The sequence below is a fragment of the Xenopus laevis genome, chromosome 1L (assembly GCF_017654675.1).
Source record: "Xenopus laevis strain J_2021 chromosome 1L, Xenopus_laevis_v10.1, whole genome shotgun sequence".
In the NCBI taxonomy this organism is placed as follows: domain Eukaryota; kingdom Metazoa; phylum Chordata; class Amphibia; order Anura; family Pipidae; genus Xenopus; species Xenopus laevis.
The window spans coordinates 202,740,739-202,760,226 of record NC_054371.1 but is presented as its reverse complement, the minus strand read 5'-3'; the positions used below and the strand labels follow the sequence as shown (position 1 = coordinate 202,760,226).

The 19,488-nt window shown below is 37.4% G+C and overlaps 1 protein-coding gene across 2 annotated transcripts; it reads left to right on the top strand.

The window, feature by feature from the left end:
- Nucleotides 1–899: 899 nt before the first annotated feature.
- Nucleotides 900–15,887, top strand: mtx3.L (metaxin 3 L homeolog). 2 transcript variants are annotated; one of them, NM_001091005.1, is given in 9 exon segments: nucleotides 982–1,074; nucleotides 3,739–3,808; nucleotides 5,830–5,906; nucleotides 7,792–7,884; nucleotides 8,578–8,760; nucleotides 11,005–11,081; nucleotides 12,750–12,907; nucleotides 13,901–13,989; nucleotides 15,652–15,886. In NM_001091005.1, coding segments are annotated over 9 exon segments (930 nt in total). In that variant the 5' UTR covers nucleotides 982–1,002; the 3' UTR covers nucleotides 15,763–15,886.
- Nucleotides 15,888–19,488: the final 3,601 nt, after the last annotated feature.

Here is a 19,488-nt window from a genome sequence, read left to right as displayed (position 1 = left end):
AAGGGGCTGTTCCTGCTGAATTGTATTTAGTACAGGGGAATACCTATGCTGCCATAGTTTTATGGGATCTCTCTGTACAGACTATGAGCAAACTTAGTGACTGTTCCTGCTAAATTGTATTTAGTACAGGGAATACCTATGCTGCCATAGTTTTATGGGATCTCTCTGTACAGACTATGAGCAAACTTAGTGACTGTTCCTGCTAAATTGTATTTAGTACAGGGAATACCTATGCTGCCATAGTTTTATGGGATCTCTCTGTACAGACTATGAGCAAACTTAAGGGGCTGTTCCTGCTGAATTGTGCTTAGTACAGGGGAATACCTATGCTGCCATAGTTTTATGGGATCTCTTTGTACAGACTATGAGCAAATTTAAGGGACTGTTCCTGCTGAATTGTGCTTAGTACAGGGGAATACATATGCTGCCATAGTTTTATGGGATCTTTCTTTAGTGAATTTAGCTTCCCAAAACTGGAATCATTTTACTCTGGAGTTATAATGCCTAGCAAGCAAATCCTACCAATTGTTTTGTTTGGTCAACTACAGTAATTAAGTAGTTTGATCAAGTAAAATTAGTACGAGTGATTGGACATAGTAAAGTTTACATTATTGTGTTTAGTAAATCCACAGCTGGTAAGAAAACCACTAAGTCACCCACTAGTCCTTGTCATTTCCAAAACACAGACAAATGGCTAAAGCAAAACAGATAAATGAACTTCTCACAAGTGTAATGTACCAGTTGACGTTAAAAGAATGAAGGCCGTTGTGATGTCTGTAAGAATATCAATGTTGTGAAGTAGTCTCTCTCAACTATATTGATTATCTGCCTGTCATCCTGCGCCTCCCTGAACAACCCCCCCCCCGAAGGTGGAGTTAGTTGTGCCCGGCTCCGCCCCCCGTGGGAAGATTGTGTGGGAAGAGGAAGGCGGAAGTTTAAGACCTTACAGGAATTTCCGGCCCGATGCAGGCTGACAGAAGCCGGGGACCTCCGGGGAGTCCTATGATGGAGCTGAGGTGCTGGGGTAGTGACTGGGGACTTCCCTCCGTGCATCCCGAGTGTCTGGTGGTGCTGGTAAGAAAGCTCACACTCATCACTCTCACTGCTCTGTTCCTACTACACTACAGGTACCGGGGGAGAGGCTGCTGGGAGTTGTAGTGCAGTAGTTTCCTTTGCAGGATGCTGATAAGTAGGGGTAGGCATGAATTATAGTGCACTGAGGAGCTGAAGCCGCACACTAGGAATCTACGCAGCTTCCTAACAGCAGCGTTGCAGGCGATTACCAGTCAGCTGGTGTGTTGCAGCCTATCATGTGTGCTCCCTGGGCTGTACCATTGTAGGCTGAGGTAGGCTCCGTAAGCTAAAGCAGAGCGCGCACTAAGTATGAGGTGCGGGAAACATTTGCCTGATTTATAGTCATCGCAATGTGTAGTTGATGTTCTGCTGTGATACGGCGGGGAGGGGGAAAGGGAGGGCTGTATATTTCCACTTGCCAATCAGAAAGCAGGAGGGGCGGGGCTGCTGCATGCAAATCAGTTGTCACATTGTGCGGTGGGGGTGGGCACAAGCTGTGCTGTTCAGTCTGGCTGATGGAAGATACAGGATCACAACAGCAGCGGCAGAGATTCAATTCTGATTTCTACCTGTCTGCGCCTACATATTCCATTTCCACACATTGCTCCTCTTACAGCAGATAATAAAGCCTAGCATCTGCCACATCTAAGTTTACTGTAGTTGTCCAATCAAAAGGCTTGTAAAATAGCTTGGGATTATTACTCCTGTTCTGTGCAGCTCAGTACTACGCACAATTCAGCAGGAACAGCCCTCAAAGTTTGCTCATAGTCTGTACAGAGAGATCCCATAAAACTATGGCAACATAGGTATTCCCTGTACTAAGCACAATTCAGCAGGAACAGTCCCCGAAGCACAAATGTTTCAGGTTAGTTCTATAAAGAATGTATTCTAGTACACACAATTGTATGTCTGTGCTGTGTATGCAAAATAAAAAGCCTGGAATTTATTTTAATGAATATACCCAAAGCTGCGCACACATTTGTACACTCATAATTAAAAGTTGCACAGAAGAAATGTAGTGTTTTCAGCGCACACAGCCTAAAATATTACATTTTAGTACAATAAGAGCAATGGAAAGGGTGAGATTGCTGGTGCCACGATTGCTCAGACTGCTTCCCTACAGGGAAAGTAATTAATCAAGGTCACAGGGAGGCCGGATGAAAAATGATTTTGGACCAAGAGGAAATAAAATATTATTTTAGTGGGTTGTGTTCTGAATATTTGCAGTGTGCTCACTGGCACTGGGGAGTTAGTAACTATACAGCCTGGCTCTGTTCAATAACACACAGTGTCCAGTAGGGATAAGTGTAAAGTAACAGGACTTGCTCAGCAAACATTTCCCTATTAATTATGACTGAGTGGTAGGGCATTCTTCTCCCACATTTTAACCCCCAAACCCATCTTGGATTAGTGGGGAGATGTTTTCAGGGTTACTCAGCAAGTTGCTTTAAAGCTGCCATACACCAGCCAGTCAGGTATATCTCTGACTTCTGCTCCTAGCAGCTTCCCTCTCTCTGACCTCTGCTCCTAGCAGTTTCTCTCTCTCTCTGACTTCTGCTCCTAGCAGTTTCTCTCTCTCTCTGACTTCTGCTCCTAGCAGTTTCTCTCTCTCTCTGACTTCTGCTCCTAGCAGCCTCTCTCTCTCTCTGACTTCAGCTCCTAGCAGCTTCTCTCTACTGGACTTATGCTCCTAGCAGCTTCTCTCTACTGGACTTCTGCTCCTAGCAGCTTCCCTCTCTGTGACTTCTGCTCCTAGCAGCTTCTCTCTCTCTCTGACTTCTGCTCCTAGCATCTTCTCTCTCTCTCTGACTTCTGCTCCTAGCATCTTCTCTCTCTCTCTGACTTCTGCTCCTAGCATCTTCTCTCTCTCTCTGACTTCTGCTCCTAGCATCTTCTCTCTCTCTCTGACTTCTGCTCCTAGCAGCTTCTCTCTCTCTCTGACTTCTGCTCCTAGCATCTTCTCTCTCTCTGACTTCTGCTCCTAGCATCTTCTCTCTCTCTCTCTGACTTCTGCTCCTAGCATCTTCTCTCTCTCTCTGACTTCTGCTCCTAGCAGCTTCTCTCTCTCTGACTTCTGCTTCTAGCAGCTTCCCAAGCAGAGAAGCTGTTAGGAGCAGAAGTCAGAGAGAGGGAAGCTGATAGAAGCAGAAGTCAGGGAGAGGGAAGCTGCTAGGAGCACACCACAGTGATTCTACCTCAGGCTAAAGCTCCTTTTCTTCAATAAACACATAGGCCTGGGGTACTTTCTGCCTAACATATTGCCTAACATATTGGCAAACCCCAAGTGAGTCTACCTTTAGTTGGTGAATATTATATGTAATACAAGCCTTTATATAAAAATAACCAGCTCATGATATGTTTTTTCATGGTTTGAACACAATTTATAGAAATTACTAACCCTTAGACAGTTGGTCGTATACAGTATTTCCAGTGTGCTTATTTCATCAAGGAAAGTTTGTGGGCCAAATACTGACCATAAAACAATAAAAAAAAAAACTCCCCAAAAACGTTCCTTCACGTTAGATTTGAATAATGTTTTGCCTGAGACGAGCTGAACATTGCTTTGCTCAGAGTGAATATTAGCGCAGAAAAAAACAAGTTACATATATGAAAATGCTGGCAAAACTGTTTTTTTTAATATTTTATTTTCCTTGTTTGTTTTAGGCTTATGCAAGATTTGCTGGCGCACCCCTGAAGGTAACTCCTGTCGACTACACATGGGCAAGTCCAAAAGGTAATGATCATCATAAAGAACATATGAAATCTTTGCAGATGGTCGGAGTCAGTACCTAGAACACCAGCACTACGAGCCAGTAATGCTAACGACTTGAGAAAACATGAAAGCAATTAATATTCATAATATACATTATTACTGGGTGATGTAATGCTGCAAAAAAAAAACAACACGCCACTACAAAATGACTGAGACTGCTGCGTCTGCCATGGTGCTCTTGCAGCATATTGTTCCTTTAGCATGCAGGCTTTTCCATATGTCTGCTTTATGGTTATGGCAAACTCATTATTATAACAGACACAGATATTATTTCATGCCGGACAAGGATTAACGGATCTGCCTGTCAAAAAGTATGTGGTTTGGATTCCTATATTGCAGTTTTGTTTTGGTTAGTTAAACTTCTTCCTCTTCATTTCCCACTCCGCCTCTGTGCTCTGAAATGTTAACTTTTAGACAGTGGTCTGTGTAACATTACTGAAGACATATGCAGACACACGTAACCGTAACCTCAAGTCACAAAGACATTACATAGCAAGCAAGGAACGACGGTTTCCTAAATGATACCGACCATGGCGGAAGCCATAACCTCTTACATCATTTAGGGCATTGATACTACAAACAAAGGGGACCTTTTTTGTAGCTGTGCAGTCAAACAAACACTCATCATCATCATTTATTTATATAGCGCTGTCACTCAGCCCTGTGTATTCTCTTGGCTTTGTGCTTTAATGACTAGTTTTGTTTGTTATCGGTTACTTTTTGTGCTGTGATTGTGTCCTACAGGACTCCAACTCATTGATTACTCATTGATCAACACTGGGAAAATTTGCCCATGGGCAATAATCCATAGCAACCAATAAGTGATTGCCTTTTTTCAGCCAGTTGCAACTATGTGCTACTATGTAGCACAAACGCATTGCTGTAGTGAAAGGGATACTGTCATGGGAAAACATTTTTTTTTAAAAAAATGCATCATTTAATAGTGCTGCAGAATTCTGCGCTGAAATTAATTTCTCAAAAGAGCAAACATATTTTTTTTATATTTCATTTCCCAGCTGTCCCTAGTCATGTGACTTGTGCTCTGATAAACTTCAGTCACTCTTTACTGCTGCACTGTTGGAGTTGGAGTGATACCACCCCCTCCCTTTCCCCACCAGCAGCCTAACAACAGAACAATGGGAAGGTAACTAGATAACAGCTCCCTAACACAAGATAACAGCTGCCTGGTAGATCTAAGAACAGCACTCAATAGTAAAATCCAGGTCCCACTGAGACACGTTGAGTAGGAGAAACAATAGCCTGTCGTAAAGCAGTTCCATCCTAAAGGCTGGCTCTTTCTGAAAGCACGTGACCAGGCAAAATGACCTGAGATGGCGCCTACACACCAATATTACAACAACAAAAAAATACACTTGCTGGTTCAGGAATGACATTTTATATTGTAGTGTGAATTCTTTGCAGTGTAAACAGTGTAATTTAGAAATAAAAACAACATCATAAAAATTATGACAGAATCCCTTTAAAGGAGCAGTATATATTCTCATTCTTTAAGAATGGAACATAATTTTTACCTATTGCTTTAATCAGAAAAAAAAATATGTTTTTTATTTCTTGAGCTAAACTAGGCAAAAGGAAAATTGAAGCTACTCCATGTATGGTCCTTGCATTGAAGATAAATAGATCACCAGTGCACAGGTTTCCTTTAATACATAACAAAACTCACCATCAGGATCTGTAATAAACTCAACAATACAAAGGTTTCCATACACATATATCTAATCTTATGATATCTATCCTGTTGGCTTGCAGGCCAATCAGTTGGAGTAGCGTATGGGTGGAGCCTATGCATGGAACTCTTTGTATTGTTGAATCTGATCAAGCCGGCTACCTGAGCAATCTGCTTAAATCTGTTGCAGTCAAACACTTACGTGAATTAAACTGAGGAAATGGAGTGGAGTTTTATTGCGTTACTTATGTTACTGCAAAATGCAAACAGTTTTTTTTTTTTTAATTCATGACAGGTACTGTTCCTTTCTTGACATCAGCAGGAGAAGATACTCATCAACCAGCCAATATTCTCAACTTTTTTAGAAAACAGGTGGGTCTGTATGAAACATCTGTGCTTGTCTTTATAATATGCCAGTTATTGATCCTGGTGAAAAATGTGACTAATGTTAAAGGATAAGTAAACCTTAAAAATAAGTGAATGTAAAATTGAGAAGGGTGCTATTAATAAGCACTTTTGCAATGTACATTCATTCTTTTTTTAATTCCAAGATATTAAAGGATACATGTTAACATGAATTAATTTTGTTACAACAGCGCCACCTGCTGGTCATTTTCCAACATTCTGACCACCAAGTAGTCAAGGAAGTTGTCAGGAGAAAGAGGCTGCTCTGATGTTTTTCTGGTTAGAAAAGATTTGAGAAAGGTTTCTTTTTTTTTCCTAACCAGAAAAACATCAGAGGCTGCTCTGATGTTTTTCTGGTTAGGAAAAAAATTTGAAACCTTAGAAATGTTATTCAAGATAAGGAATTTGGCTGACTTGGAGGCAGCTTGGGAGTGGATGCACCCTGAAAAAAATCTGAAGAAAAATCATATTTGGACTGGAAGAGGAAAAAAGCCATCCTGCTGCCTTCCACACCTCAGTAAGCTAATTATCTACCTTGCATGGACCAAACATGGAGTAGTGTCACTATCCCTGTTTGCCCTGTTCATAACTAAAAACAGTTTTTTGTAATTAAAACAATTACAAACAGTATGTTCAGCACAAGCCCTATTCATGGCACTTATATTAAAAATGGGGTAGACTGCCCCTTTAAAGGAACAGTTCAGTGTAAAATAAAAACTGGGTAAATAGATGCAAAATAAAATTGTTTCTAATATAGTTAGTTAGGCAAAAATGTAATGTATAAAGGCTGGAGTGACTGGATGTCTAACATAACAAAACAGAGCACTACTTCCTGCTTTTCAGCTCTCTAGCTTCAGTCAGCGACTTGAAGGCGGGACAGAACTGTCCAGTGAGTTTGCAATTGCTCCTCGGCCTGCAGCTCAGATTCAAAAGCAACAGTTATGACCTATGTGACCCCCCCCTCAAGTGACTTATTACTGCCAACCAATCAGTGGAAACCAAGAGAGCTGAAAAGCAGGAAGTAGTGTTCTGGCTATTATGTTAGACATCCATTCACTCCAGCCTTTATACATTTTTGCCTAAGTAACTATATTGAAAAGATTTTTATTTTGCAACGATCTGTTATCTGGAAAAACCCAGGTCCTGAGCATTCTCAAAGCTGTATTCATACTTTAGATTCATACTTTTATGCACTTTATACACAGGTTTTGGAACTTGGAGAAGACTCCGAATGACTTCCTTATATATGTTTGCAAGGGGTGCATTATATTTTATAACGTACAAGTCTTCCTGGTGTAGGGATGCACTATGTGAAAATGTATGGAGGTTAGACATCCAGGAAAATGGAAGTGTGCTGGGGCCCTGATCAATTTACTGCTGACATATACACATTCCAAGGATTTCCTAGAAGCAGCAAAATGTAAACAGAACTCCAAAATGGTGCTGGGGCAGTGGTGCAAGTAGAATAGCAGTCCAATATTAGTGTCCAATATGGTATCTTCCAGACAGACAGACAAGTGCCAGACAGAAGTGACATGAGAAACAGGAACCAAAAACTCCTTCAGTTACATGGACACGTATCACCACAACACTCATCAGAGACAGCAGCTCTGTACTTCTATATAAAATGGTTAAAATAATACTCCTAACTCAAATACTCAAACCAAAATAGTCCATGCTGACCGTCAACATGGGTAAGAATGGGTGACTGATACAGTTTAGTAATTAATTTGTTGCTCATTTGAGTTCACCCCAGATTGACAAGTTTTGCAACAAGGAAATCTCTTGTGTGTCTTTGTGGGTATCTATGTGGCACTGTGTAATGATCACAATTCTTGCTTGGCTGTTACAGAAGTATAATGCTGATTATGTATTATCTGCAAAAGAAGGTTCTGATACCCTGGCCTACATTGCCCTGCTGGAGGAGAAACTACTTCCTGCTGTGGTATGTACAGGATTATTTTGCAGCTTTATTTTCTATAAGGTGCCTAAAACTATAATAAAAATAGTGAGCCAGCCCCCAAGCTAAGCCCAGAGCTCCTGCCTGATCTATAACCATTACAGCGTTTCATGAGGGTTGAGAGATTGACTAAAAAGCAGAGTTTTAAGGCGGGCCAATAAAAGCTACCGAGTTGGCAGCTCATTTGCCTGTGTGTGGGGGCATCCGACAGGCTTCCCCGATCAATATCTGTCTGAAAGTCGGGCAGATCTCGATCGAGCAGGTTAAAAAATCTCGTCAGATCGTGGCCGCATCGATGCGTGTATGCGGTCCTGTAATCTGACCACCCGTATCGGATGCATTATTATCCGATAATTGGGCCCACGCTCGGATGAGCCCAATATCTCCCACCTCAATGTGGGCATATTTGGTCGCCAAACGAGCGGATCTCTACGTCTATGGCCACCTTTAGATCTATTTCAAGGAAATGAGAGATGGCGGCATGATAAGGATAATCAATCTTTTGAAGCCATATTAATGTAGATTGTTTAGTGCAAAAATGTTGCTGTAATGATCATTTTGAGTGTTTAGCTTCTATTTTCCCTGAACCTGTATTCAAATATTTCCTCCGGTACAAAACTATTTTAACAGTGCTAATCCAGACATTTTCACCAACACCTGTCCCTTTTGTTATTGCAGTTGCACACGTTTTGGGTTGACACTGAAAACTACTGTAATGTTACAAGGCCATGGTATGCCTCCCGCACTCCTTTCCCGCTGAACTATTATCTGCCTGGGAAGATGTCTAGAGATGCCTTGGACAGAATCCTGGTTACTAGAGGCCAGCCCCCATTATACAGTCTCTCAGAGGTGGAAGCACAGGTAAATCTCTCTCCCACACTTTCCACCCTCCATCTTCCCATGTGTTCTATTTCTATAAAAATGAATCCACTTTATCAAAGTTTTTGTTAGCACATCTGAGGCTGTTCTAAAGAGTCTGGGTACTAGAGGTAATATCTACAGTGGATGTGCGATTAGTAAACATAGATAAGTACAAACATTATATATATATATATATATATATAGATATATATAGATATATATATATATAAATATATATATATATATATATATATATATATATATATATATATATATGCGTCCTGTGGGTATCAGCACTCGATACTTGTATGAGTTTGAGGTGCAGGATCAAATTAATGATACAGGTGATGCAAGGATCAGCACACTCATTTGTAGAAAAGCAAAGTGTATTTTATTTCAACACACAATGCTGTGTTGAAATAAAATACACTTTGCTTTTCTACAAATGAGTGTGCTGATCCTTGCATCACCTATATATATATATATATATATATATATATATATATATATATATATATATATATATATATATATATATATATATATATATATATATATATATATAAAAATGAGAGGCTATCGAAACGTTAGTCTCTCTACAATAAAAAGGATTTGCATTGTGTGTGTATGTATGTATGTATGTATATATATATATATATATATATATATATATATATATATATATATATATATATATATATATATATATATATATATATATATATATATATATATATATATATATAATAAATGTTTGTACTTATCTGTGTTGAAACTAAGGGGCCTATTTATTATGTAAAATGAAACTCGCTGGGAAAAACAGAGCAAAAGGGTGTGTAAAAAATATGACGAATTTATCAAGGTGCGTGTTATTTTACTCCATGCGAATGCCAGATTTGCTGCCATTATTTTACATTGCTTCAGGCCTTTGTAAGAAAGTTCTGGTGGAAGTTGCTCAAAGAAAAAGTGTGTAAAAAAAAATTATGCCATTCTTTACATGGCAATGCGTGGTGAATTATTCTGCCCACTTAATAAATCTGCCCCTCAATGTGTGAATTTTGTATTTTAACCAATAAGGGTTAGGGTAGAGAGATTTTGGGCCCAAAAACATATAAATATATCAAATATATATATTTACAATCACATATAGTCAAAACAGTTATCAAAGCTGTATCCTGTTCAGTACAGAAAAAGATCATGCACCCTAAATGTTCACCTGATTGACTTTCAGACTGTGTGGGACCCCCGTGAGGCCAAACCCATAGTTGGAAAGTGTCTGGCATAGAGATGTGGATACTAGAGAGTTTTCCTGTGATTGAATGACTTTGATTTAGCACACAAGAATGGGAAGCCCTCTAGTGGCTAAAGGCAGTTCTGGCCAGCTACCGTTTTTTCCCCATAATACCCAGGGAAAAACTTGATTTATTTTAGCTTTAAGGATCAGTGCTAATATCAGGCCCTGACTGGCAATCTGTGAATTTTGGTAAATGCCAAAGGGGTTGCTGTAAGATGCCATGACAGTCAATATTTAGTGGGTTGGTGGGGGGCTGTTTGGGCCTCTGTGTAGTTAAAATGCCAGGGCCTATTTTTAGTCCCATACCTGGATAATACAATATGCCAGTACTGAATTTATGCATACCATTTGCAGCTGTGTTTTCTATTTATTCGTGTTCATTTGCTAAGCCATATGGAGTTGTTTATGGAAAATCTTGCTACAGGCAGCTGAAAATCAGTTATATAACAATCTCAGTAGCAGTTTAAGGAACATTTTATTTTGATCCAAAACAGACATACCGTAATAGTTGTATTATATTGTCTTGGAACCGCAGAGGATTTTTCCATTTGCTATTGTCTTATTTTCCAGGTTATTGTCCCACTGAGTAAAATCCCATTGCAGGCTTGCTAGACAGTTTGCCTGGATGATACAGTTGTAGGAAATTCCCCATTGCCTAAACATTATTTCATAGCCAATTATTCTTTGACTTCTATGAAGTGCATGGACCAGCAGCTTTTATTATTTTATTATTGTTTTTATCCTGTATTTTTGCACCCTGCCTCATGTTACATACAGTAAATTAACCCTCTTGTCTTCGATGCATCATTCACAATCTATTATGCCCCCAGTGCAGATCCATAGTAAGATATTGCATAATAATATACTAATACAAATCATGTGTTTTGCAGTTCTGTGTTGGATTTTACATTCCTACTTTAATTCAAGCTTTCTGCACTTGTTCTTGTTAGATTTACAAAGACGCCAAAGAATGTCTAAATCTCTTCTCCAACCGCCTAGGAACAGCGCAGTACTTCTTTGGAAGCACGTGAGTTGCAACTGCTAAAGGAACCCATTTCAGATAAGATACACAGTAGTGTTCCCATTCAAGCTACATGAAAATGTACAGTTAGGTCCATAAATCTTTGGACAGAGACAACTTTTTTTTGAGGAACTAAAGCCTTTTATAACACAAACACTTCATTTCAGGGGCTCAAAAGTAATTGGACAAATTAAAAAAACTGAAAATAAAATGTTAATTTCTAATACTTGGTTGAAAACTCTTTGCTGGCAATGACAGCCTGAAGTCTTGAACTCATGGACATCATCATGGACATGTCAGGCCTTTACTGCAGTGGCTTTCAGTTGCTGTTTGTTTGTGGGCCTTTCTGTCTGAAGTTTAGTCTTCAACAAATGAAATGCAGCTCAATTGGGTTCAGATCAGATGACTGACTTGGCCATTCAAGAATATTCAACTTCTTTGCTTTAATAAACTCCTGGGTTGCTTTAGCTGTATGTTTTGGGTCATTATGAAACACCTCCCAATCAATGTGACTGCATTTGGCTGGATTTGAGCAGACAGTGTCTCTGAACACCTCAGAATTCATTCTTGTGCTTCTGTCCTGTGTCACATCATGGATAAACACTAGTGTCCAAGTGCCACTGGCAGCCATGCACACCCAAGCCACCACACTGCCTCCCAAATGTTTTATACATCATGTGGAATGCTTTGGATCATGAGCTGTTCCACGCCTTCTCCATACTTTTTTCTTGCCATCATTCTGGTAGAGGTTGATCTTGGTTTCATCTGTCCAAAGAATGTTTTTCCAGAACTGTACTGGCTTTTTTAGATGTTTTTTTTTTAGCAAATTCCAATCTAGCCTTTTTATGCTTGATGCTTATGAGTGGCTTGTACCTTGCAGTGCACCCTCTGTATTTACTTTCATGCAGTCTTCTTTTTATGGTAGACTTGGATATCGATACATCTACCTCCTGGAGAGTGTTGTTCACTTGTTTGGCTGTTGTGAAGGGGTTTCTCTTCACCATGGAAATTATTCTGAGATCATCCACCACTGTTGTCTTCCGTGGATGTCTAGGTCTTTTTGCGTTGCTGAGTTCACCAGTGCTTTCTTTCTCCGGATGAACCAAACTGTAGATTTTGTCACTCCTAATATTGTAGTAATTTCTCGGATGGGTTTTTTTCTGTTTTTGCAGCTTAAGGATGGCTTGTTTCACCTGCATGGAGAGCTCCTTTGACCACATGTTGTCTGTATACAGCAAACTCATCCACATACAAGCCCCCCCCCCCTCAAATCAACTCCAGGGCTTTTATCTGCTTCATTGATAATGACATAACGAAGGACCCATGAAATAGCCTTTGAGTCAATTGTCCAATTACTTTTGAGCCCCTGAAATCAAGTGATTGTTAAAAAAAAAGGTTTCAGTTCCTCACGTTTTTATGCAATCTTTTTGTTCAACCCACTGAATTAAAGCTGAAAGTCTACAGTTTAACTGCATCTGAGTTGTTTCATTTAAAATTCATTGTGGTAATGTACAGAACCAAAATTTAGAAAAAAAAGTTGTCTGTATTTATGGACCTAAATGTATTTCTGCTTGAATGATTTATAGGAACAAGAAATAGATTAAACTCAAACTGTAACTCAAAACTAAAGCCTGAGAATGTACCCATTCTTACCATTACTCTCTTTCCTTGTAGGCCTACATCCCTGGATGCCTTTGTATTTGGTTTCTTAGCACCACTTTATAAAGCTCATCTCCATAAAGTTAATTTGCAGCAGCACCTGAAGCAGCTTTCCAACTTGTGCCACTTCTGTGACCACATCCTAAGTGCTTACTTTGTGTCAGATGATGCAGGTATGTTATATTCCTATGGACAGAGCAAAGTGTATTCTCTTTACTTGCTTTCTGATCCGTCTTTAGTATCTGAGCTTGCTTCAAACACGCACCCTGCTTTATTTGTTATGTGCAAGTCTAGTGCCTGATGAATATTATGTATTATATATACCTAACCGCAAATAACTATTCCACCTGCATGTGTGTAGAGGCTGATTTGTACTGCAGCTTGGATTGCTATAATGCATGTATTAGTGCTTAAAGGGATACTGTCATGGGAAAAAATTTTTTTTTCAAAATGAATCAGTTAATAGTGCTGCTCCAGCAGAATTCTGCACTGAAATCCATTTCTCAAAAGAGCAAACAGATTTTTTTATATTCAATTTTGAAATCTGACATGGGGCTAGACATTTTGTCAATTTCCCAGCTGCCCCATGTCATGTGACTTGTGCTCTGATAAACTTCAATCACTCTTTACTGCTGTACTGCAAGTTGGAGTGATTATCACCCCCTCCCTTTTCCCCCCAGCAGCCAAACAAAAGAACAATGGGAAGGTAACCAGATAACAGCTCCCTAACACAAGATAACAGCTGCCTGGTAGATCTAAGAACAACACTCAATCATAAAAACCCATGTCCCACTGAGACTCCTTCAGTTACATTGAGAAGGAGAAACAGCAGCCTGCCAAAAAGCATTACTCTCCTGAAGTGCAGGCACAAGTCACATGACATGGGGCAGCTGGGAAATTGACAAAATGTCTAGCCCCGTGTCAGATTTCAAAATTGAATATAAAAAAATCTGTTTGCTCTTTTGAGAAATGGATTTCAGTGCAGAACTCTGCTGGAGCAGCACTATTAACTGATTCATTTTGAAAAAATTTTTTTTTCCCATGACAGTATCCCTTTAATCAAGAGCTTGTGAATGAGCCCAAGCTCTTTCTTCTGTGCTACTCTTTTGCCCACTAACCTGCTTTATATTTCCTCTTTTTCCTCACTCTGTGTCTGGGCTGGACAGGCACATCTGCTGCTGGGCAGGAGGCAATAGATGCAAACCTTCAGAAACTCACGCAGCTTGTTAATAAGGAATCCAACTTAATTGAAAAGGTTATTATTCTCTTTTATTACCTCCCTTCCTTTCCATAAGTACTGCTTACTCCACACTGTAGTTAGAAATGTATTTTTTTAAGGGATGCACCAAATCCATCATTTAAGGATTCGGCCACATACAGAATCTTCAGCCGAATACCAAACCAATTCAAACCCTAATTTGCATGATTCATATTATAAAGTGCATCAAAAATGCATCTTAAAATAAAAAATCTGCTTGCCTTCAGTTGGCTTTAAAGCCACACAAATGTGTCAGATTCAATTTAGCCGAGCACTCAGTATTTCACTTAATCCAAATCCTGCAAAAAACTGGGTTAATTGGAGTCCTGGATTTGACGAGTTCTTGAATTCATTTAACTTTTTATTTTTTTAACTATTTTTTTATATATATATATATATATATATATATATAATATTTTTTTTTTTAATTTGCCTTATTAGCAATTTGAATGTGTGTTTATTGCTATAAAAATTCCACTGTACATATATTATAGTGCCCATCATAGAGGCAAGCATTGCTATAATATATGTAAACGTTACTATAATATATGTAAATGGTACTATAGTATATATAAACGTTTCTATAGTATATTTAAATGTTACTATAATATATGTAAATTTACTATAGTATATGTAACCTTTACTATAATATATGTAAAAGTTACTATAGTATAAGTAAACATTACTATAATATATGTAAACGTTACTATAATATGTAAACTTTACTGTAGCATATGTAAATGTTACTATAATATATGTAAACTTTACTATAATATGTAAACTTTACTGTAGCATATGTAAACGTTACTATAGTATATGTAAACGTTACTATAATATATATGTAATTGTTACTTGAAGTTCCTAATTCTGACTGTTTTGCCAACCTGGCTATCCCATCTCAACCTAACAAACTACTGTTGCACAAATATGGCAGCCCCCTTATAGAGGAATATGGGGAATGGTAATGGAAAAACATCAAGAAGAACTTTAATGGCAAAACTATAACACTCATTCATAGACAATGTTATGATTATGATATTAAAAAAAGTGTCATTTCAGGTGTTAGTATCACTTTAAATGAAAGGCAAGGAGAAAAAATACGGAGCTGACTGTAGGCCTCCCACTCACTTAGTTTTTCAAATAATGAGTGTATGTAAGGGAACAGTCAGAGGCTTAGGAACCAAGTATCAATTATGGAACTAATTTATCTCCAAGAAGCGTAGGAACAAATTAGCTGTGTCTGGCGTTGAGATTAAGCTGGGGTTGTAGTAGGATTGCTGGACAGTGAGGGAGAAATTGAGCAGTGCTTTGTATTTGGATAGACTTGTAGATGGTTTCCACATCCTTAAGTTAGAAGAAAAAAAAGGAAAAAGAAACATGCTTCCTATGTTAGATCATTGGTCAGAATGGTCAAAAAAAGTCATACAACTAATATATTGAACCAAATGATAAAATATGATATCACTGGTGTGATTGACTGTAGTTGTATTCAGATTAACATATTTGGATTTGACCAATGTCAAAAACTCAAACAAGAAAGACAGCAGTTGACCCGTGCCTGCATGTAGTTACTTATGAACATATGCCAAATACTGTATGCAGGTATTAATGTGACTGAGCATTTGTGTTCCTACTAAACCCAGCTTATGTTCTCTCTAGATGGATGACAATCTTCGGAGAAGCCCTCAAAACCGCCCTCAAAAGTTATCCACCTTAAAACCAGTGGGGGGTGCAGAAAACAGCCATTCCTCAGATCTTCTTTCACACTGATTTGTGTCTTCCATATTGGATTTCTGGGTGCTGGGCTGCAACCGGCTCGGCAGAACCAAGATCGCACAGTCCAAAATGACAGCTCAGCGCTGATTGAATTAACAATACATTGAGCTGTAAAATCCCTTTGTTGGTGCAGAAAAGTGTCGCGCTTTATTTGTTATTGATCAAGATTGTTATTAATACAGAGGAGACACTAGAAAAGCACCAGTCCTATATGACTTAGTATTTTGAAGTCAGAAAGTCTGATATTGCTACAATACATATTGTATGTCACAAGGACATGAGCACACATTACACAAGGGAGTGAAGATGATGAGTGGAGGTAAGGGCAGTGCATCTACCAAGTTTAGGAAGAATTTGGGTTCACTGCCTTCTTGGTGATGCTTCATTTTCTGGGTTTCTAATTTATTGGGAATATTTATATTCATTTGTATATAAATTATATTCATATATAAATGGCAATATTTGCATTAGTTGTGCCAGTCATGCAAAGCAAAATGTAGAATGTAAACACTATGACAGACATATTATCTCTATGTTCTAATAATGTACATTTATTAAGAGTTGTTCACATTGGCACCACTGTGCCGCATGGCTAATGTAATGCTGAATGGTGTTGCCAGGTAATTGAGTACCATGCTGCGGCTATCAGTATTTTCTGTATTCTAAGGCTAGGGCCACACAGAGGCTGAAAACCGATTGCTGAAATCGCCTGCCCCGTTTCCGCCCAACCGCTGACAGTAGAATCCTCTATTTTCTACATGAACAGAATTTAGGCTGAAATGCAGAAACTCATGGTTCTTATCTGAAATCCTCTGAGTCTATTCGTGCCCATTCCGCGACATAAATCGGCGGTGGATTTCGACAAACGTTTTGCCCCCGTGTGGCCCTATGCCATTCCATGGGCTTCTCATGCATGGACATTTTTACCTGCCTTCTTGGAAATGACATTCTTAAACTACTAAATATTTTTTCTACAGCGTAGTGTTAGTACAGGTATGGGACCTGTTATGCTCTGGGTTTTTTGGATAACAGATCTTTCCGTAATTTGGATCTTCATACCTTAAGTCTACTAGAAAATCATGTAAACATTAAATAAACCCAACCGACTGGTTTAGCCTCCAATAAGGATTAATTATATCTTAGTTGGGATCCAGTACAAGGAAAAATTGAAATCATTTTTAAAAAAATTTGGATTATTAAAATGGAGTCTATGGGAGACAGCCTGTCCGTAATTTGGAGGTTTTTGGATATCGGATCCCATACCTGTACTGTATAGAATCTGCTTTACCTATTTTTCATGAACGTATGTATATCCGTGTGCAAGCGTATCTAAAAAGTCTATTTATAAATTATATTTATGCTTTGTATGTTGTTGACAAAAGTGATGAACTAGTAATTAATAGTAATTTTAGTAATAAATATTACTATTAGTAAATATTTTAATAGTAATATTTTGCTACTGGACCATATAGATTATATTGGTATCATTACTGAAGACTTTTTTTTTATGAGTAAGAGCTTATTGCTATATTGTAAACATTCCTTGCTATATATATATATATATATATATATATATATATATATATATATATATATATATATACACATATATATAATGTCCATATAGCACTCTTTCTGGATTTAAGATACAGAGATGCGTGCGTTGGTCAAATCTTGTAATACATCGTAGTAAATGGACCCGCACTCCTTATTTATAGTGAATAAAATTGATGTGCTTTATTCACAAATGCATTTCCAATGTTTCGGTCCTCTCTGGGACCTTTTTCAAGGAAAGGACCGAAACGTTGGAAATGCATTTGTGAATAAAGCACATCAATTTTATTCACTATAAATAAGGAGTGCAGGTCCATTTACTACGATATATATATATATATATATATATATATATATATATATATATATATATATATATATATATATATATATATATATATATATATATATATATATATATATATATATATATATATATATATGATGCACCAAATCCACTTTTTTGGATTTGGCGAACCCCCCAAATCATTCGCGAAAGTTTCGGCCGAATACAGATCCGAATCCTAATTTGCAAATTAGGGATGGGAAGAGGAAAACAGTTTTTACTTCTTGTTTTGTTACAAAAGGTCACCCGATTTCCCTCCCCACCCCTAATTTGCATATGCAAATTAGGTTTTGATTCGACCAGGAAGAAGGATTTGAAGCGAATCCTGGATAGATATAGATATATATATATATACGATGAAGAAACAAAAACTAGTCACCTTAATAACACTGTAAATGTATTTGCACTAGAATTGATCTGCAGCTTTTACATTAGTTACAAACATGTCAGGAACTTATCTTTACCGTCCAGAAATGATCCGGACACAGGCCTCTTTGCTCTTGTCAAGGCTTTGCTCATTAACTGTGCACTTATCCTTTGTTTGCCTTTTTCATTTGAATATTATGGCCCTGTCAAGTACTGTGTATATTTATGGTGCCAGTTACATAAGTTTGCATTGATACATATATATATATATATATATATATATATATATATATATATATATATATATATATATATATATATATATATATATATATATATATATATATATATATATATATATATATATATATATATATATATATATATATATATATATATATATATATATATACAGGTATGGGACCTGGGGTCTTCCGATCCAAAGGATTTTGGATAGTTACATAGTTAAGTTGGGTTGAAAAAAAGAGCCCATCAAGTTCAACCCCTTCCAAATGAAACCCAGCGCACACATACCCAATGAAACTATATATACCAATATCTATAATAACTGTAGATTTTAGTGTGTGTATGTATGTGTATATATATATATATATATATATATATATATATATATATATATATATTTATTACAAACAAGGGAAAGTTGTGCTCACCACTAATTTTCTAAACCATTAGGCGGGGGTGCAATGAGGCTGTGACCACAAAATACATATATGACAAATACAAGAGTCCTCTGCACTCAACCCATTATCAATATATTTAAGACAGAGACATTTTGTGCATACTGCTACTAAAAATTGCCTTACCCTTTAAACAAAACAGGGATTGTTTGTCCATATATTGCAATATATTTAAGCTGGCCAACTACGTCAAAGTCATCCCATATCTGGCCAGTCCTATGCTCAATTTTCATTTGATTCATTAAGAATTCTATTGCTTCATTATACATTTTACAAAGGGACTAAGTTTTACCTGCAACTTAACTTGCTGCTTTCAAAGTTTGTTATAGTTCTATATATAGTTATAGCTATAGTCAGGTGATCCCACTGGTGTCTAATAAAAGGGCAGCCAAGTTTGGGAGTTTTACTTTGAAAGCAGCGAGATATGGGATGACTGACGTAGTTGGCCAGCTTAAATATATTGCAATATATCAACAAACATAAATATATTGATAATGGGTTGAGTACAGAGGACCTCTTTGTGTATGTGTATCTATATATAGATATATAGATATATATATATATATATATATATATATATATATATATATATATATATATATAAAAAATATATTGCAATATATCAACAAACATAAATATATTGATAATGGGTTGAGTACAGAGGACCTCTTTGTGTATGTGTATCTATATATAGATATATAGATATAGATATATATATATATATATATATATATATATATATATATATATATA